This window comes from Lactuca virosa, chromosome 6 (assembly GCF_052849685.1).
Source record: "Lactuca virosa cultivar CGN04683 chromosome 6, Lactuca_virosa_CGN04683_v6, whole genome shotgun sequence".
NCBI lineage: Eukaryota > Viridiplantae > Streptophyta > Magnoliopsida > Asterales > Asteraceae > Lactuca > Lactuca virosa.
In genome coordinates, this window is record NC_136431.1 from 40,594,133 (window position 1) to 40,616,370 (window position 22,238).

Below are 22,238 nucleotides of genomic sequence, written 5' to 3' on the forward strand. Positions count from 1 at the left end.
AACGCGATAAACACGAACTCAAACTGATCATCATCGTCTACTCTTATCTGAGTAACAATTCCTGGATTGTGCTTGACCAAGTTGTGCAGATACGTTGGTAGTTTGGTGAATGAATCCTCTTTGGTACCTCTTAACATCAACAACGCATACTGTTTTGCACGCCATGCCTGTTGGTATGAGATATTGATTGGAAATTTCGAATTGATGTCCCTAACAATTTCATTACCCCGATAAACTCTATTATAGTCTCCGGCCAATACTTCAGCGATAAAGTGGTCGAGTACCTTTTTCTTTGATTGTCGATGATTAGACTCCAAATTTGTTGCACAACATGTGTGTTGGTCAACAACTTTTGTGACTTGTAAAGCAGTAGTCGATTGGATTTCCCTTGCCCTAACCATCCATGAACAATTTTTAACCAAACAAACAACTTCGAACCTTCCTTTGCTCGATCTGGTAGTCTTATACTGTTTACCTTGTTCCATGTATTGTCTTCCGATTGCAAGCTTGAGCAACTCTTTGTCATAAAAAATGTCTAAAACCTTAATCTCTTCACTTATATCCACCCTCTGACATGGAATGTTCACATCAACGTTTACAGGACACGAAGGCAAAGGGGGCATACCATGAAACATGGTTTCTGAATAAATAAGCTTAGATTCGTCATCTAATTCTTCTCCGTTAGAATCACTATCTAGGCCGGATATATCCAACTTGTCACAATCCGCAAACTCGCCATATCCTTTTAGTTCACCATCATGCAAAAACGGAACTTCCTGTTTTCCAGATTCATTACCAACCTTATTCACCACAGCTACTGCTTTTTTTTGTCAAATGAATCATTTACACCAACATTATTAACATATGCACCAACATCATTATCACCGATATACTTATAATTCTCCGGTGTAACATACATAATCGGTTCTGGCACTACATTTACATTTTCAGCAACACTATGATATTGACTTTTACTTGGACTTTTAAAATTACCTATTGGGTTGTTGCTCCCTTTTCCACTTGATAAATTTGTTGCAAATGCCTTTCCTCTATCATCCATTTCGTTCGGCCAAACGCCTTCTTCAACCACCACATACACAGACACATATTTATCTCCAACGCCATTTATTACCTTCATCAGCTTTCTAATATCACGATCATCAACAATACCACAATAATAGAGTTGTTCTGGATGTTGATAGGCCAAACTAACTTTTGATTCTTCGGGAAGACCCATCTTTCACTTGACCAACCGAACAAATTCGGTGAACGTTGTGTTTTCGTAAAATTCAACACCTAAATAAAACATTCTCGGATTGTATCCCAATGGCCAAACATATGATAATTGGGAATTAACAAACTCCCATCTTCCATCCGTAATGAGCAATACAAAATACTTGTTACAACTCATTATCTTAATTTTGAGGATAAAGAAGCTAGAGAGAATAAACTTTCCAAAAATATAAAATACTTAATATATATATAAGATAGGTTGAAAACAGTAGTCAACTCTGACGAAAAAGTAGTCAAGTTTAACAAAAAAGTAGTCAAATTTAGCAACAAAGTAGTCAACTTTACCCAAAAAGTAGTCTACTTTTTCGTCAGAGTTGACTACTGTTAAAATTTAAACAAAATAATTCAAACCAAATAATTGTTAAAATTTAAACAAAATAATTGTTAAAGTTATTGTACATATTATAAACACTCTTTTTTATACTCTATATATATATATATATATATATATATATATATATATATATATATATATATATATATATATATAATAATAAAAATAAATTAAAACCGTAGTTTTTTTGGACAAAATAGTAGATAAAACCCCCCAAAATAGTAGATAAAACCCCCAAAACAAATAAAAATAATAAAAACCGTAGCTTTTTTTGCGAAAACCGTAGACTACGGTTTGGGAAACCGTAGGTTTTAAAAAACCTACGGTTTTGAATGTCAAAAATGAAAAAAAAAATTATACAAAACGCGAAACAGTAGACCAAATGGCGAAACAGTAGGCGAATCTCGAAACCTACGGTTTCGTGGGCCATTTTTGGCCATTTGCTAATTTTTGGCTAAAAATTGATAATTACCCCTTAATTTGGCTAGATTAGTAATTAGGCCTGTATAATATCACATACATAATTAATCTGTGAATACCATGATTATGGAAAAGGGATAATGACTTAAAAGGGTAATATATTTTTCGATTTGTACACATTTTGTCATTGAGTTTTTTTTTTCGTCCACATTTACCCCTTCAACTTGTTAAACTGTACACATTCAGTCCTTGTGACCGGTTACTCTAGGTTAGCCGAAAAACATGACTTAATAAGGTAATATATTTTTCATTTTGTACACATTTGGTCCTTAATATTTTTGTACACATTTAGTCCTTAATATTTTTTGTTTCAAAATAAGTCATTTTTGTTTTTGTACTCATTCAGTACTTATGAATGATTTCATTAGGTTTTTCTCATGACATCTTACGTGTTACAATCATTGATGATGTGTTTGGGGTTGTTGATGCTTATGTCCATCGCGATCTCGACTACTTGGTTGCATATGTCTTATGGTTTGGCTTAGGTCTTGTGTTCTGAACGACCTATTTTTTCATATGATATCATATTTTAACGATCTTTTTATATCCATGTGTTCGTTTTTTGAGTCTACTATAACTTTCGTTAAGATTGCTCCCGTTAAAATGTAATATATTTTTATTTATGATTTTATAAAAAAAAACATTCATACATGTATTCATAAAAAATGTATAGATATAAAGATCGTAAGTAAAAATATATTATTTTTAACGGGAAACGAAAGTTGTAGTAGACTAAAATACGAACGTATGGATATAAAGATCATTAAAACCTGAGATCGTATGAAGAAGTTATGACGTTCATAACACATGACCTAAGCAACCAAGTAGTCGAGATCGCGATGGACATAAGCATCAAAAGCCCCAAAACATCTCATTAATGATTGCCCCACGTAAGATGTCGTGAAAAAAACCTAAAGAAATCATTCATAAATACTGAGTACAAAAACAAAAATGACTTATTTTACAACAAAAAAAAATATTAAGGATTAAATGTGTACAAAAATATTAAGGACTAAATCTGTACAAAATGAGAAATATATTACCCTATTAATTCATTTTTACCGGCTAACCTGGAGTAGCTGGTCATAAGGACTGAATGTGTACAGTTTAACAAGTTTAAGGGGTAAATGTGGACGAAAAAAAAAACTCAGTGACCAAATGTGTACAAATCGAAAAATATATTACATTTTTAAGTCATTATCCCGAAAAACTATACTTTGGTATAAAAAGTTGTCACACAACTTTCTATTTCATTACTATGGCATGTTCTATTTGCTTTAAAATAATTTAATTTATTCTCTTTAAATAAATTAATTATTTTGTTTCTAGATGATAATTAAATGGCAAATTACAAAAGAAATAGTTACTATTAGTTTTATTAGTTTTGTGGTTCAATCATTTATATATATATATATATATATATTCTATTTAAATAATAGAAGCTTCATAAATTTTATAGATTAAAAGTTTTGATAAATACTCAAGTTGAAAGGAATTCCAAAATATTTTTAGTTCAATTGAAATATATATATATATATATATATATATATATATATATATATATATATATATATATATATATATATATATATATATATATATATAAATATTTGAACCGCAAAACTCCTCCTCGTATGTTTTGTTTTTATCTGCAGTTTGACGTTAAATCGTTAATTAAAACCCTATCTCAAACTGTTAATAATCTTTATAGAATGTCGGCAACTTTTTGGTAAAAAATATTTTGTTTTTAGTAAAAGAAATTTTAATATTACTATTAATAATAGAATATTAAAATTGAACTATTTACATGATTAAATGTTTTTATTTTTGCATTGAAAAATAATTGAATACAATATTTACAAAAGTAATTCAATATTATTATCTTTAGAGTAAATTACATAAATCGTCCATCTAATTTGATTTAATGTTTAAGTTTTGATTTTACAAAAATATTTCGTTTGGATAGTGCCTTTGTATTTTTTATTGCTATTTAGTCTTTAATCCATATAAAATTATATATATATATATATATCTTTATTGATTTTTCAATTATATATTTACACCTACTCTTCTTTGTCACCCCCCTTACTTTCTCATAGAGGGTGAACATTTGGACCTACCAATTTGAAGGGAAAATATGGAGTGTACACCATACCTTTGGAGGCATATTAGTGTCAGTATCGGTTGCGGTTCTTACACTTGTCGGACCGATACATCATTAGTTGTGTATGGTACAAGTTGTTGAGACAGTAAGTGAAAATTTGAAAACCTTTCAACTTTGATCTCCCGACTCGGTGAGGTGCGAAGCATAGAAAATGTTTTTTTGAGTATTTGTGGTCTTTTAGTAAATATTTTTTTGATAAACTCAAACCCTTCATGAGCACACCACCAAAACATTATCTGCTACTGCTCCATTGTATTTTCGACGATAACATACCCACTAACAGAAGTGTTATGAAACAAAACCTAAACACATGGATCTAGGAACAATTTCCTTTTGAGTGAATTGAAAACTCATGATAATTTAATCATTCGTTTTCAATTGGGATTTCAAAAACAGTTTAACATTTGTTTGTTTTTTTGATTTGTTTTCAATTGGAACTTCGAATTCCCTTTGATTTTTGGTAATTATTGTATTTTGGGATCTAATATGTGTAGATTGACTCTAAAAAGATGTTGGGCGATAGTATAAAGAAAAAGATGAACAAACAAAAATTAAAGAAATCGAGTGTGTTTATATTGACGAAACATAATTTTTTTTATTTTCAATCTGGTGAGTATAATGGTTTATCACTTATCATATCAGTTTGAAATATATTTAAAATTATATCAACCAAATTGCCTTTGATCCAATGTTATATCTAGAACAAGTAAGTTGTGAGTCTAAGCATTATTATCAGTTAACATTTTATCTTTTTTCGTTTTCGAATCATGTTCTTCACATACATCTTTGTGGCTTTTTGATTCCATATCTGATTGTTGATTTAATTTTGTATGTAGATGTGAAATAAGATGTTGTAGGTTCGTATATGTGATTTCTTTAAATTCTTTGGTTGTTGTGGGTTCTTAAAGTTCTTTAGAGGTGGATTTTGATTTAAATGACTATGTATGATTCAATTGTTTTGGTTTTTTACTTTTTTAACGATTATCTTGTTTTGGTTTTTAATAGACAAAACTGCAAATTTGGTCTCTGTGGTATTCAAAAAACTTTTGATAGGGTCCAAAAAGTTTTCGACTTGCATGGAAGGTTCAAAATCAATGTTTTTTCTAGGTTTTTGGTCCAAAAAAACTTAAAAAGACGGTTATGCCCTTATTATTATTATTTTTTTATAAGTATTTTAATGTTATTTTGATTTAAAAACAAAAGAAAAAAATGAATTTCCCACCCCCACCGTACTCTCTCTCTCTTTCTCTCTCTCTGTATCCCCTCCCTCCCCCTCTCTCTCTCTCTGACTCTTTCTCTCTCATTGCACTGGTTACTCCATCGATTTCTGATGAACATACATACACACGAAAATCTCTCTCACAAAAGAAAACCCACAAAATCCATTCTACAAATGATTTATGTATGTGTGTATGTGTAGGTTTCCTTCTGGAAATTGTTTTATGTATGTTCATCCCTAAAGTTCATCGGATCCCCCATAAGATCCAAATCAAAAAGCTTTGTCTGCCTCTTTCTGAAACTGAAATCGAAGTCAACACCCACCTCCCATCCCTCATATCCACTTCTCCCCTTATTCTGAACCGAAAAAGACTGAATCGATGTCGTCATTAAAGCACTTCGAGTGGGAGTTTTCAAAGGATTTTGTTGTTGCAGGTTGGTTTTTGAGAAATCGAGTTTTCTGATGATTCTGATTTTCTTGGATATGCTGAGAAGGGCTAGAGCTTCAAATTTAGGGACGGTGGTTGTTGGTGATTAGGACAGAGCATTGGGTAGACAAGCTGATTTGTTGGTTCCGTTGAATAGGGTCAAGAATGGGGATATTACAACAGAGTATTTAGTACTCAGAACCATAAATGATTTCATATAAATTTGTATGTTCATACCCAGAAATCTAGAGAGATAGAGAGGCTACGATGGGTTTAGGTGGGGTCGAGTGGGCGGTGGATATCGACGATGGGAGAGGTGGCTGGAGATTGGCGAGGTTGTTAGAGGTGGGTGATGATGGATCTAGTCTGGTTTTTCATCTAAAAATTGCAGGTGAAATGTCGGGAGGAAGAAGAAGATAGGAGAGAGAGAGAGAGTAAAAAAAGAAAAAGGAGAGATAAAGGGGAGGGGGTACGATGGAGAGGGATGGAGGTGTTGTTTTATTTTTTTTATAATTATTTAAATTCTAAAATAAATAAAAAAATGTAAAAAAGAAATAATAAGAGTAAAATAATATTTTCATATTTATTTGGACCAAAAACACAGAAAAGTTTTTGATTTTGGACCTTCCATGCAAGTCGGAAACTTTTTGGACCATATCCAAAGTTTTTTGCAAACCACAAGGACTAAATTTGTATTTTTGTCTCTTTTGATATAAATTTGTTGAAAAATAATGGTTTGATGGGTTGTTTGGGGGATCTCATTAGTTATAACAACGGTCATCAGTATAGAGTAACAATGACAGATGCTGAAAGATGGTAGTGGAGTTACTAAGGGAAGAGGCAGACCTCTTATTTTATAAATAATGTAAATATTAAGTTAATTGTTAAAAAAATTCAATGATAAATCATTCTTTTTATCTTTAGTTCACTAGGGACTAAAATCATAATAAAAAACATTAGAAGTACTTGTTGAGCAAGAAAAATAAATATAAAATACAAAAGTAACTAATCACACTAAGTCAGAGGACCATTTATGTAATTTACATTAATCCTTATTAGAATAATAAGTTCAATAAATTTAGTAAAAACGTAGAGCAGCAGGCTACGTTTGGCGTATTAGCTGAAAAGCTAGGTGTTAGCTGAAAAGCTAGCTGTTAAATAAAAAGCTAACTGATAGCTGAAAAGTTAACTGATAAAAAATGACGTTTGGTAAAACTAGCTGAAATATATAAAATTACATAAAAGGATATGTAAGAATATGTGTTTTTATAATTAATTAAGAGATGTATTTGGAAAATTTTAAAAAAAACTCCTAAATAGCTGGTCTAAGTAATTTTTCAAAAAGCTAGCTTATAAGCTCCTTTTTGACTTACAAAACACGGCAACATGAAAAAACGGGGGTCAAACACTCCCTTTTAGCAGCTCTTTCCCGTGCATAAAAGCCTATGCGTTATACGCACCGTTTTCGTCTTCTTTCGGAGTCACCGAAACAAAATTCGCTCATCACCCATCCCCACCTTCCGTCTCTCTTCTTTGTGTCCATATTCTGTATGAACCCCATTCGCACACGTTCATTACACAGCAAAAACAAATCAAAAACTCCAAATTCCCACTTTCTTTTTCTCCGAATCCATCGCCCAAATTCACCCAAATCGGCCATGATCATCGCATGCAACTCTTGTTAATCAATCCACATCAAATATCATGATGGACATGAGCGAACATCCAATCCTCAATAAACTAATCGCCGCCGTGAAGAAACCATCATGGGCTTTTCCGCTGCTTCTCTTCACCCTTGTCGTCATCCTAAGCCTTCAAATCACCACAAACGAATCCGGATTCCCGGAACGACCCGTTTCCGATGCCGGTATCCCCCTTGATTTTTCTGGGTTGGATACATGTGACGGGTCGTTGCCGGCGAGGGAGTTGAAGATGTCGATTGTCGAATTCGGTGGCGTCGGTGACGGTGTGACGTCGAACACGGCGGCGTTCTCGGTGGCGATGAAGAAAATGAAGAGCTTTGAGGCGAAAGGTGGGGCCCAGTTGAACGTTCCTAGAGGGAGGTGGGTTACCGGAAGTTTCAATTTAACGAGTAATTTCACATTGTTTCTTGAAGAAGGTGCTGTCATCATGGGTTCAGAGGTAATTTCACATGCCATCTGTTTATACAATAAATTAATAATTTAATCATTCTACTGACTTTCGACTTTACTTCCAACCTCTCATGGAACTTGTAGCATCATGAAATTAATCTGCTTGGTAGAACTTTATTAGTTTTCATTTGAAAAATAAAAGTCAAAATTTTGACTTTTTAGGGTCATAAATAGTTGCTTAATGATGTTTATATAACAATTTGATTAGAACAATACGGTATCGAATGTTATTACATACTTCTTTGGTTGCAATTGCAATGTTAAATCAAGTCAAAGTTCTTGAGATTATCTTATAAAATACTTGATTTAAGTTGGAAAAGGTGTTTTTTTTATCAATAAATACTTATTTAACTGAACATAATTTCTTCTAATTTTGATCTAAAAAGTAAAAACTACTTATTACAATTTTTAAGTCATGAAGGAGTCCACAAGACTTTTGTGTAGGGCCCATATATGCAAGTATAGTGGGTTAATGTGCACCTTTTTAAAAAAGATGCATAAAATCTTACAAATTGGTCCAAAAAATCAGAAGGGGGTAACTCTCTATATATAATTTGGTTGAATAATTAATATGCTTAATACTTTTTGGTTGCCAAATAATTGTACTAGCTAGGGATAGAGGCACTATAATTTCAATATTATTTAAGAGTTATTAAAAGTGTTTTGCTAGAAATGTAATGTGTACCTAAAAATAACAAAGTTGCTTTTTTGTACTCACATGGCCCATCATCACTTCTACTAGTGCCATCTTGTAAATTATTCCCAAAATAGACTTCCAATTTTGCAAGGTGTTTATTTATATATGTCTAAATGGTAAAATGGGGTGTCACATGATATTCTTTGTAATCAGCATGTTGCAACCTTTTTAGGGTTCGAAGTTCTAGGGTAAAGCTACCTTTTTTATTTTTAGTTATTATAAATTTATTAATTTTGATGTTTTCTTTGAGTTTTAGGATCCAAAGGAATGGCCAATTATTGAGCCATTACCTTCTTATGGAAGAGGGAGAGAAAGATTGGGAGGGAGACATATAAGTCTCATTCATGGTAATGGTCTCACAAATGTTGTCATTACAGGTAACACAGATCCCCTTTTGCACATCTTTATATTGTATCAATGATTTGTGGTGCATTTGATTTATTATTATTATTATTATTATTATTATTATTATTATTATTATTATTATTAAATTTCTCATATTTGAACCTAAAGTTGGCATGATTTTATTTCTACTTTCACATACTTTGTGGAACAAATGGAGTGTACTAAATTAATAATGTTTTTTTTTGGGGGGATTCTTGGTTTTCATGATGAATTATTTGATTTTTAAGGATTATGTTAACTTTTTCTTGTCGTTGCCATAGACAAATCTTGCCACTAATTAACTATTGTCATTATTACTTCTTTGGTTCTTTAATTATTTAAATACTAATATGTGGTGGAAAATCATGACCTTTAGCATTACTTTATTAAGAGAATCACAAGATTATTTTTTTTAAGCCAAAATATTCATATCATACCTATCTCTCACACTACAAAGAGAATCATACCTATAATTCAATATGCTTTTAAATACTATTTTATTAATGAGTAAGTTCTTCTATTAACCCAGATAGTCAGTCTACTTTGGGTTACTATTTTTTTTAAAATTATATCAATTCTAGAATAATCCCATGTTCAAGATCAAAGGGTTACAATCAAAGGAATCTTTTTAGAAACAAATTTTGACATGATTTGTATTTTCTTCAAGAATTTGTTTCTTGATATTCTTGTTTATTCGATTTAACTACAATCTATTCTTTTTATACAAAATTAAAGTAAACCCATATCAAATTTGAATCTTAAATTCGATTATAGACCACAAAAAGTCAAAAAGTTGATTTTTTTTTAAGGGCAAAATGGAACTATCGATGGACGTGGTAAAATGTGGTGGGACCTATGGTGGAATAGAACTTTGGAACACACTAGAGGCCACCTTCTTGAAATCATGAATTCAAGAAACATTTTAATTTCCAATCTTACCCTTCGCAATTCACCCTTTTGGACCATTCATCCTGTTTACTGCAGGTTTGACCTTCATCTTTTTCAGTTTGACTTTTCAAAATCAAAGCTTTCAAGTTTCAATCTTTAAAATTTTTCCTTTTATTTGCAGTAATGTTGTTATTAAAGACATGACGATATTGGCTCCACTAAATGCTCCGAACACCGATGGCATAGATCCAGATTCATCTACAAACGTCTGCATCGAAGATTGTTACATCGAAAGTGGAGATGATCTTGTCGCTGTGAAAAGCGGGTGGGATCAATACGGCATTTCCATGGCTCGTCCAAGCTCCAATATCATTATCCGGCGAGTCTCCGGCACCACTCCGACGTGTTCAGGAGTTGGAATCGGAAGCGAAATGTCCGGCGGGATTTCGAACATCAGAGTGGAGAATCTCCACATTCGGAATTCAGCAGCTGGGATTCGAATCAAGACAGATAAAGGTAGAGGTGGGTATATCGAAAACATCACGATTACGAATGTTGTAATGGAGAATGTTAAGGTCGCGTTAAGGTTCAGTCGTGGCGCCGATGACCACCCTGACAACGGCTGGGATCGGAAAGCTCTTCCGAGGATAAATCGTATACATATAACGAATGTGGTGAGTTTTGGTTCGAGAAAAGCCCCTATGCTGTTGGGGATCGAAGGTGCTCCTTTTGGGGGAATATGTATGAGAAACGTTAGTTTGTTGGGTCTACCGGCGACGGTGAAATGGAACTGTGAACACATATCTGGTTTCGTTAATGGTGTTTCTCCGGCGCCATGTTCTCTGTTGCAGAGAGATGCATCAATGACTTGTACTTAGCACCCAAAGATAGCAGATATGGTTCTGGAAGTGGGAAATTTGAAAAAAACACAGGTTGCGATGACAAGATTAACGGAAACTGAATTCATCGGGAACTCGTATTGTACAATTTATTGTGCTCCGGTGATCGGAAGGCGCATTGTCGGCCGGAAGTAGGATACACTGTCCGGCGGTTGGCTGTTTTTGTATGCACGTTGGACAGGCAGTGAAGTTGAGGTACAACTTTTACTGCGTAAGTTATACATCTCTGTAGAAAATCTGTTCATGTATTTCTATGGAAAGTTGATAATACTTTTTTATTTTTCTGTCCATTATTTGATTCATTGTTCACACTTTACAATTAGCTCCCTGAATGTAATGGTTTGTAATGGTTATTGGCTGTATGCAACTATGCATTGATTTGTTGTACTCAATGCATGAATATATGCACTCGTCTAACACGATTGTAGTATTGCGGCATTGCCTGGTTCACATGAAAAGTCTCCCATGGTTGTAGCTCCTTGATGAGTGTAGGAATTAGGATATAAAGGCAACTACTAACAATTTTGGTGTACAACACTTCCAACATAGTTTGGTGTTATAGTTTATTGGGAGTTCACTAAAATCAACATATTTTAAGAATATCTATCAGCCAAAAACCTAAATATAATGTAACATCCGTTTTTTTAGAGTGGATCAGCTTAGAGAGATCGGAGACAATGTTTTTGGGAAAAACTTTGTGCCACGATATGATGGATTGTTACGTGTGTCAAACCCAACAAATGATAGGGTACAATAGATTTCAAATACACTGCTTTAATGCACTAAAAATTAGTACAAGGCAAGCAGGGTCGAACCACAGAGACACGATATAAAAGTCTATGCCTTTTTGTGCAAGGTACTTTGATCACCAAATGGGGTTTTGTTTGCAAAAGTGAAATAATAAAATAACAATTTACTTTAAAACATGCTAATTTGATTGAATGATTCTAGTTCTAGTTCTCAATGTTATTGTTCAACTTGATTATGACTTGATGTAATTCATGATTGTTATTCTAACTTGGTATTGAAAGATATTAACACGCTCTAATACCTTTCGCTTGTCAAATTATCTAACCAAAACACGCTTTTTGACACGATCTAGCTTTACTAATTCAACCTAAACACGCTCTTAGATTGTATTGAAAAATTGCATTAAGTTTTGTATAAGCTTCCCAACAATGTTCATTTCTTCTCATACGCCCGGAAGTGTGAAAACATGTGACATATGTTTTACAATAAGAAAACTTATTGTTTGTTACAAATTATTAACTTAATAGAACGATTAGGTGCTCTAAAAGATAATTAACTGCACAAAAATTCAATTCATGAAAGTGGCCAATCAAACACAAATCAAATTCAAGGATTCTAGTTTAAACAAAAACATAATCACTAGAACAGAATCACAAATCAAACATCAAATCATATGCTTCAAGTCAAGCAATCAACATGTTTTGAACAAGAACTAGAAACTAGGGTTTCTTAGCCACACATGGCTAAGAACAAATCAATCAAAGAGAAAGATAGATTTGGAAATGTTTAATGCTTACAAAATGAAATCAAGAGTGTTTGCAATGATTTGGTCTTCTCAAAAGCTCCAAGAAATCTCCCAAAAGTGCCCAAGATCGCCCAGAACTGCTCCAAAAACCGTCTCCCTGATAAAATGTCGACCTCCCTTCTTTTATTAAGGCTCACGTGCTTGTCATAAGGGCATGCGTTTTTAGCAAGGCGCCAAGCCATGCCTTTTGCCCATGTGTTTTTGGCATGACCATTTGTCTTGACCATGTGTTTTTGGCATTGCTCATGCTTTTTTGCTAAAAGTCCAATAAGTCTTCACTGTTGGCTCCATCTTCAGTCTAGCTTCACCACGAGTAATGTTGTTCAAATATAAGATGAGAAAGGACAAACACGGCCCGTGTCGGTGTGACAAGAACCACGTTTCAAACGTAGTCCTCTGCTATGATGACAATGCAACAATGACTTGGGTTATGTCTTCATCTTTTCTTCCACGGAATGACTAGTTCATCTTCTCTACATGCTCCAAAGCTCCATAATACCTGCAAAATAAATAAAAAAATGGTGAAGTACCAGGCATTCTAAATGAAATATGCAATTGCCCAAATAATTAACTAAATGCAAGAATTATTAAGTAGAATGTTATGAAAGGACGGAAATAAACATGCAAAATAGGTGCATAAAATGTACCTATCAAACCTCCCCAATCTTAGACCTTTCTTGTCCTCAAGAAAGAACAAAATGAAGAATCACCTAGAGAAGACGATAGATGACTAAAAAGAAACTAAGATGAAAAGAACAGAATGAATGAAAAGGACCTAAAGGGAATTAAGAGTGAATGCAAGCAATAAAAGTAAAACTAAAGAAAATAACATATGTACAAAAATATTAACAACACTTCAAATATTTTTTTGTTTTTTTTCAAACATCAATGCAATAAACAAAACGAAACGAACAGATTCAATCTAATTAACCTCATTGTGTCATGCAGTCGAAGGTGTACCTGTCGTGCCTTGAGATAACTTGACATTAACCCCACAAAGATATATAACATTTAAAACAAGATTTTTAGCCACTCCATAACACAACTCAACAAAATCAAAAGTTACAACACTTGTTCACTTTTACAGGTATTGGGTTAGCACATGGAACCAATTATGGTCTTACTCTCGTGAAAACATGTGATGAAAAACATGCTCAATCATTTTCATTTTACAACGCATGACAATGACCAACTCCAGCTATTTGTTGACTAACAACAATCTTTTTCTAAAAAAATATTTTTTAAAAATTCCTTAATATTTACCCAGATGGGTTACATGTTTCAAACCACTTACACCAATCAACGTAGTTTAAATTCAGTCACGATGTCATAAGTTCAAGTTCAAGTCCTAGGAGATCTTTTGATAACCAAGCTTATTTCCTAGTTGTAATTATTCATGCAACTTTTTTTTGACTTTTTTTTAACTCTTTTATATTTTGTCCCAGCACAACTCCTTTGAAGTTCTGTTCGCAAGGGCGCACTTTCAAAGTATCCGAAGATGCACTCATGCTTAAAATGTCGGCTTGACGCGACATACCAAGATGGTGTTCACAAGGAGGGTGCTACTATGGCATAAACAGAGGAGCATAGTTGTGAGGAAAGAGTAAACATCCACATGTTTAAGTTATTTGATTGGCCTAATTCTTTATATTTTGTCCTTGACCTTTTCTATTGTTGGGACATCTCACGGTCTATTACCGTGAGAGACTTCTAAGACATTTTTTGGGGGACTGATGTGAACGCGCAAAGACCGGTAAGTATAGTTGGAAACAATGTCCCCAAGCAGGGTATTTAGAAGGGAATAGGCAGAAAATACTTTTTAGAGCGCTGGAACACTACAAGAAAAAGACCCTTTTACGACGCGCAAACCACGACACTCCTTTATTTATGTTACGCAAAAGCGTGTGACATTCAAAAAGTACATTTCTTCAAAAAATTTAAGGATTTATGTCGCGCATTATTGTGCGCCCTTAAATTAGTGTCTAAACAAACAAAAAAAAAACACGGAGGGCACCTATAATAAAATGCGTGTCGTCTAAGGATGTCGCTTTATAAATTTTAATGGAACGCGCGTTCCAACCTTTAATAGCTAAGCGGGAAATTAGAAAACCCGCTTTGTTCTCATCTTCCTTCGTTTCTACTTTTCTCTTTTCCATGGTTTGGCTTAATGAAGCTCTGTGAATTCCATGAGTTATCGCTATGAAGTATGGAATGCAAAGCTTGATTCTCGTTTGTCTCTGATTTCCCACATATAAATCAAAACAACACACAGACGAAGAACCCTAACGTGCGTCTTGCTTCTTAGTAGGTAGCTGGAGGTCTTTTATTTTCTTCTAAAATCCCGATTCTCTCATTTTTCTATCGACTTAGTACGTGCTCGGGTTTTTGGTGGTGATCGACGGGTACGAGACATAATAGAACAACTGAAGTGGCTATTACAAAGGGTTGAAATCATATGGAATCGTTTGGAGATGATGGAGTTTAGCTTTCACATTCGTCAAATCTTAAGGCAGAACAAGACTGTTGAGATTGAGGGTTTTTTGCTCCAAAAAATAGACCTTACAAAATCATTGTGATTGAGGGCTCTATGATGAAGAACTAGGGATTCTAAGCCCAGCAAGGTTTCCTCCTCTCCTTGAATTCACGTTTTCAAAAGCATCAAGAAGTCGTATGGTTGATATTAGCTTCAGGCAGTCTTTCATGTTTGTTTCTTCTGCCCAAATCCTTCGATGATGGAGTTGCCATACACTTGGATTACGATAACTAAACCTCCACATTAAGCCCTAGTACTAGTTATTTCTTACTTCTAATTCATCCTCCTTTAACCCTAGTTTTCTATTTAGTTTTTACAGCCTTTGCTTCGTCATCACTTCCATCTCCCATGGTCACCACTTTTCCATCTTCCATCATTGTCCGAAGATGTCTTCATTGTTCCTCCCGCGGTCTCTTCCATCAGGTAAGTTGTTGGACAATCTCAGCTATTCATTCTCGACTATCACTATTCTCGCTCTCTTTTTTCTCGAATTTTCTTCTCTGTTCTCCCTTTTCTGTTGAATGATGTTTCTATATTGAGAAAACTTCCATTGATTCCATAAATTAGAGTTTTTTATGGGTTACACCCTATTGGCCTATTCCCGAGTCTCAATTAACAAGGGAAGTGGAATTTTAGGAGGATATAACAATAATATTTACTATATCTGCTACTCTCTTCTTTTGACTGGAAAGGTAAACTGTTAAATGTTAATATGCCATTTGTTTATTTTTATTTTCTTTATTGACATTTTTTTTGTTTCTATATTCTCCATCAATAAAGGTACCAACAACAGAACAAGTGAATGCTTTGTCCAAAGAATTACGTAGTCGTGCCATTATCCCAGGTCATGTAATTTCACTTCCTTTTAATTTAAATATATAAAAAAGTTGAACTTTTTGTTTATTGGTGTATTTTGTTTATTATTGCAGATCATGTGTATAAAGCCATCAATGCATTACCTATAACAGCTCATCCAATGACTCAGTTTATAACTAGTGTCATGGCTCTTCAGGTTAGCTTTTTCATGTAATTGTTTCTTTACAAAAGAGGTCAATTTGGCAGGAAATAGAAAATGGGAACATACTTTGCACTTGTTATATTTATATAAAATCATGTTGTTAAGTTAAACTAATATTATAAGCAACTAAGCAGTAAATATACTCCACAATTTAACTACGACACTCCTTTTTTCACAGGTACAAAGCGAATTTGCAAAAGCTTATGAGAATGGAATCCATAAATCCAAGTGGGTTTCTTCTAATTTTTATATTTTTTAACACACTTATTTTTAATGCAAAAGATGATTTATATACTTATTATTACGATTCAAGATACTGGGAGCCGACATTTGAGGACTCTCTTTCATTGATTGCTCAACTACCAGCTGTAGCTGCATATATATACCGTAGGTATGTCTATGTGTATATCCAAAGAAATGCCATTTCTACATAATTTCATATTGAAAAATGAAAGTTTTGACTGTTGTTATTTGCTATTTTTTTAAAAAAGGATATATAAAAATGGAGAAGTTGTATCAGCGGATGACTCGTTAGATTATGGTGTAAATTTTGCGCATATGCTTGGATTTGATAGTCCAGCCATGCAAGAGCTTATGAGGCTTTATGTCACTATCCATTCGTAAGAATATGATTTTTGATTATTTACTTGTTTGTATATATTTTGAATTTATGTTTAAGGATTATGAACAAGGGAGGGGCCACCTTAGGACCAGGGTAGGCCCAGGCCCACCCTCAAATTTTTTTTTTCAAAAATTATGTGTACTTCAATTGGCAAGCTGCCTTACCTCTTTCCCAGAACACTGCAAGTTCCATTCCATCACGTTAGTTTTTTTTTTAAAAGAATTCATTTCTAAAGTTACATTTTGGCCCCCTCATATTTAGAAGTTAAATTCTTTTAGTAAGTTAGTTTTCAAATTTTACATATTTTACACCTTAAATTTTATAAATTTGCACAATTCAATTTTTAGCTAATTTAATTTAGTTTTTAGTTTTTCTTTTTCAATTTATTTTTCTTATATATATAAAAAATTATATCTAGGGACCAATTTTAACTTTTTACATAGGACCTTCGAAATACCATATATATATATATATATATATATATATATATATATATATATATATATATATATATATATATATATATATATATATATATATATATATATATATATATAAGGAACACCCTAAAACTTTTTTTTGGCTCCGCCCCTGATTATGAAATCTTGATTTATTGTAGTGACCATGAAGGTGGAAATGTTGCTCATATTGGATATCTTGTAAGTTCCAAAGATAAAAGGCACTTTCATTTATTTGTTTATTATAGCATCTGATTTTATACTTGGAAATTTTACCTAGTTATAGCAATGTCATCCAACTACAAAACAATTTTCACTGCTATAATTCAATGGATTTCCAAAGTGTAATTCCCTAATTGTATAAGTAGTTATAGCATATGTTTTTTGATGGTTATTTTAGGTTGCTAGTGCTCTATCAGATCCATACCTCTCATTTGCTGCAGCATTAAATGGTCTAGCTGGACCCGGACACGATTGATTATTTGATTATTTGATTATTTGATTCATTGTTTATACTTTACAATATTTAGCTCCTTGAATGTAATGGTTATTGGCTGTATGCAACTATACATTGATTTGTTGTACTCAATGCATGAATATATGCACTCGTCTAACACGATTGTAGTATTGCGGCATTGTCTAGTTCACATGAAAAGTCTCCCATGGTTGTAGTTCCTTGATGAGTGTAGGAATTAGGATATAAAGGCAACTACTAACAATTTTGGTGTACAACACTTCCAACATAGTTTGGTGTTATAGTTTATTGGGAGTTCACTAAAATCAACATATTTTAAGAATATCTATCAGCCAAAAACCTAAATATAATGTAACATCCGTTTTTTAGAGTGAATCAGCTCAGAGAGATCAAAGATAATGTTTTTGGGAAAAACTTTGTGCCACGATATGATGGATGTAGTGTCACGACGTGGCAACTCAATTTCAGGAACGTACAATCGGATGATTGCCACGACATGGCAAAGAGGTAGGCCACAACGTGGCATCAGCCAGGGGTGAGCATTTGGACCGGTGAACCTGACCGGACCGGTGAACCTGACCGGATCGGTGAACCTGACCGGACCAGACCGTTTTTTGGGACCCCGGTCCGGTTCTCGGTTCTAAGAATCCATAATAACCGGTCCGGTTTTTTTCCCGGTCCGGTCCGGTTTTTACCGGGTTTAGAACCGATTGGACCCGATTTAAAAAAAAAATTGTAATCTGTGAAAATTTTTAAACAACCATAACTCATTCGTTTTAAGTCGGATTGACATGCGGTTTTGTCCAACGTTTAATTTACAGTTTGTAGATGAATTTAGACTATAATTTTGTTGATTTTGGTATTATATTCAATGAGTTACAGTCCTTCAAAGTTGAGCTATCAAAGTTGAAAATTTTCATCTTTTCAGCAACATTTTTAAAATTTTGTAATATGTGAAAAGTTTTAAACAATCATAACTCATTTGTTTTAAGTGGGATTGACACACGATTTTTTCCAACATTTAATTTACAGTTTGTAGATGAATTTAGACTATAATTTTGTTGATTTTGATATTATATTCAATGAGTTACAGTCTTTCAAAGTTGAGCTATCAAATCTGAAAATTTTCAGCTTTTCGGCAAGATTTTTAAAATTTTGTAATCTATGAATTTTTTTAAACAACCATAACTCATTCATTTTAAGTAGGATTGACATGCGGTTTTTTCCAACATTTAGTTTACAGTTTGTAGATGAATTTAGACTATAATTTTCTTGATTTTGGTATTATATTCAGTGAGTTACAATCCTTCAAAGTTGAGCTATCAAAGCTGAAATATTTCAGCTTTTTAACTATTATTTTAGACTATAATTCTAAATTTTATGTATCTTTGACAGATAAATCATATGAAAGGGATATTGGTGAACTTGATTTATATGTTAGTTGCTTTTATTTGGAAAATTAATTTTGCAAGTTATAATATTATAACATCAAGGTAGATTAGTTATGCATGAAACGGAAACATAATCATTTTTACAAGTTGTATCGTATCAAACCCAATAACATATTCGTTTTAAAGAGTTCTATCAAACCCAAAAACTTATTTTAACGACTTGTACTCTATGCAATTAAAGTTGTACCGGTCCAAACGGGTCCAAGAACCGGAAAACCCGGACCCGGACACGACTCATTCGATCCGGTCCACGGTCCACAATATTCTCCATAATCGGTCCGGTCCAAGAGTCGGTCCGGTTCGGTCCAAATGCTCACCCCTAGCAGCTGCAACCCAAACCCATGAAGATTAGAGTTTCTTCCATATTTAAAGACTATAACTTTAGGTTTAGGGTATTCCTTCCAGCCTCTATCTTCCCCTTTGATAAACCCTAGCTCATTCTCTCTTTCCCCTTTCCTCCTTGTCATATTTTGTGGAAATGTACCATTTTGGGTGCTTGAAGGAAGGCGATCATCTCTTTTGGGTGTAAAGTAAGTATTGACTTGTTGTTGAATGTCTACCCTAAGGGATTGTATGCAGTCAAGTTGGATACCCTAAGAACTCTTAGTCTAATGCCTGACTGCATAGTTTTTATTTGCTTTATTGCTTTTGGGTGGATCATCTGTTCGAATGTCTTATCTGATTCCAATTATATATGGATTTGACATTGTACAGAAGACCAAGATTTGACCTTGGCAATAGCACAGAAGGCCAGGATGTAGCTCCTCGCAATGGAGTTTGGGTAGGGCCTATTTACTCCTTAGGCAGGGCCCATTATGTATGGTTGGGCGGGGCATGTTATGCATGGTTGGGCGGGGCCCGTTATGTGAGTTGGGTTGGGCCCGTGAACTCTTGGGATGGGCTCGTTACGTATGATATATGTATATGGTTAGGAGTTTTGGTTGCTCGGCGCTAGATTCGAGGATTGTATGTGGATGCACTGTATGTATAGTGGAATCTGTGGTATACTGGGGAACTCACTAAGCTTTATGCTTACAGTTGTGGATTAAACATTTTGCATGTCGTTCGTGATAAGAGCTCGGCGGGACTGTACACACGCATTAAAGATATTCGTTTCACCGGTTTTTGTGAACTTAGCTACGATAATGTATGGTTTTCAATCAATCAAATATTATTCAATGGTTTTTGAAACTTAGTTTTAAATTGGGTTAATCTATTGTAAAATGAAAAATCTTTTGTGAATTTTAGGACGTTACATATAATCTACTTCTAATACTAATCCTAATTGCACCTATATCCCATAAGTGACTTAAATTCCAGAGTATAAATTGATAACACCACCCAACGAGCAAGAATTGTACTTTACCATAAAACATTACCAAACGAGTATAAATTGATTTGCAATTATTTGTTGTTCTACTATTTTAACTACTTAAAATATTTACAAACAACGCGAATGAGTATATGGCCTTACAAATCATTTAAGCATGCAAATGATGCTCTCAAAACTAATACATTCTTGCGAAGTTTGCGACTATAGCCGGGCTAACAATTGCATATCAGTTTTCGATCTATATAAGAAGTTTAATTTTGATTGTTTTTGTCTCCTAGGTTGTTCAATATGAACTCAAAAGGCAAATGATTTGAAGGCTTCATCGATTACGAGTTATGAGTTATTTCATTGTGAAGACAAACAATGCAATTGTTATATTCTTATTCCATTCCTTGATGTCGGCCTAGATTATCCGAAATTTTATCTTGATGGACAATTTTCACCTAAGATGTCCGATTACATTTTCGAAGTTATAACGACACTGAAGCGGAGCAAGAAATGGACTCAGAATAGAAACACCATGAAGGTGTAGAGGCTCTCTTAAGAGAGATTAAAGAAAGGATCGAATGGGTTACTAATACAAGGAATTGGGAAATAAAAGTTGCAGAAAATGGATTAATAGTGTCGTTAAGGATGTTGATAAACTTACGATTGAAGGAGGGAATTTTAAAGATGTTATTAGAATTAGACAAGGTCTTTACTGATTGTGAAAAACAAATCGTTACAATCTCCAAACGTGTGGTCAGAAGTATAGTTAGTTGTTAAGTAATTTCTTTTTAAAAAACAAAAAGTAAAAATATATCGACTTCATTGTCCACGACCTGCCTAGATATTCTTAGTACGGGTGACAATCTATGATACGTCACGACAAAAATACACGACACAAAATGAAATTCAAGTTCAAATTTGTGTTCGTGTCAAGTATAAAAAACACGATGTCGTGTCGTGTTCGTGTTCAAGATTCGACTCGAAATTAATTAAATATTAATATGTGATCGACATGTTTTGTAAGATTAATTTTGAATTATTAAACTAAAGGTTTATTTTACTTTATCTTTCTCGTGTGTTGACGTGTTGTTTGTTTTATCGTGTTTTATTTTGGTCGTTTTTGTGTTAGTAAAAGAAAACACGACATCATGCCATGTGATGTTCGTGTCATATAAAAATTGTCGATTCATGTCGTGTCAGCTAAAAAACAAGACACGGTTGTCTAATTTGTCACCCCAAATTCTTAGGCATTAGCATACGATATTCCCAATATCTGCCATTTACATGATCTCGTTCATTTCATTTCATTGTCACGTTTCTACTACTACTCAACGACGCTAAACACATACAAACAGAGACACCGCATCATTACCTTGTTATGTTTTTGAAAAAAATAACCTTTCTGCTCATCGATGGTCTCATATCCACTCTACTCGGTTATCTATGGACTTTAAGTAGTCGTTGAAATAAGCTATGAAAGGTTGTAAGTTCTCCAAGATTTTCACGTTACGACCTATTGAAATCACACTATCGTAAACATTTAATGTCAATGTCTTCAAGTGCAAATAACCCATAACCTATGCTCACTATTGTTATAATAAATGGGAAGCATGATTGTATACTTTTGTGAACATTATATTAGAAATTCTAAAATAAAACTAGTTTAATGTTTGTCAAAAAGAAAATACTTCCAAAATCAACATTAGCCCAATCGAAATATAAAGACACTGACTCATTATCAATTAGGATAACCTACCAATACAGGTACTTCCGACCAATGTCTGAATGCAGTCATTACGAATAATTTACCACATAGACCTTTTAAACAACTAAGGCTTTGTTTGATACCCATCTGACCCAAACCGAG

The 22,238-nt window shown here is 33.6% G+C and overlaps 2 protein-coding genes across 2 annotated transcripts; both read left to right on the plus strand.

Annotated features, from left to right (window-relative positions):
* Positions 1–7,359: 7,359 nt before the first annotated feature.
* Positions 7,360–11,376, plus strand: LOC145119492 (Pectin lyase-like superfamily protein). Its single transcript, XM_079055156.1, has 4 exons — positions 7,360–8,059; positions 9,024–9,144; positions 9,961–10,135; positions 10,221–11,376. Exons 1-4 carry the CDS (start codon positions 7,622–7,624, stop codon positions 10,915–10,917), a joined length of 1,431 nt encoding a protein of 476 aa, XP_078911282.1. The 5' UTR covers positions 7,360–7,621; the 3' UTR covers positions 10,918–11,376.
* Positions 11,377–15,412: 4,036 nt separating this feature from the next.
* Positions 15,413–17,602, plus strand: LOC145121480 (citrate synthase, mitochondrial-like). Its single transcript, XM_079057219.1, has 9 exons — positions 15,413–15,449; positions 15,594–15,718; positions 15,807–15,870; positions 15,956–16,038; positions 16,223–16,272; positions 16,358–16,435; positions 16,536–16,664; positions 17,286–17,325; positions 17,525–17,602. Exons 1-9 carry the CDS (start codon positions 15,413–15,415, stop codon positions 17,600–17,602), a joined length of 684 nt encoding a protein of 227 aa, XP_078913345.1.
* Positions 17,603–22,238: the final 4,636 nt, after the last annotated feature.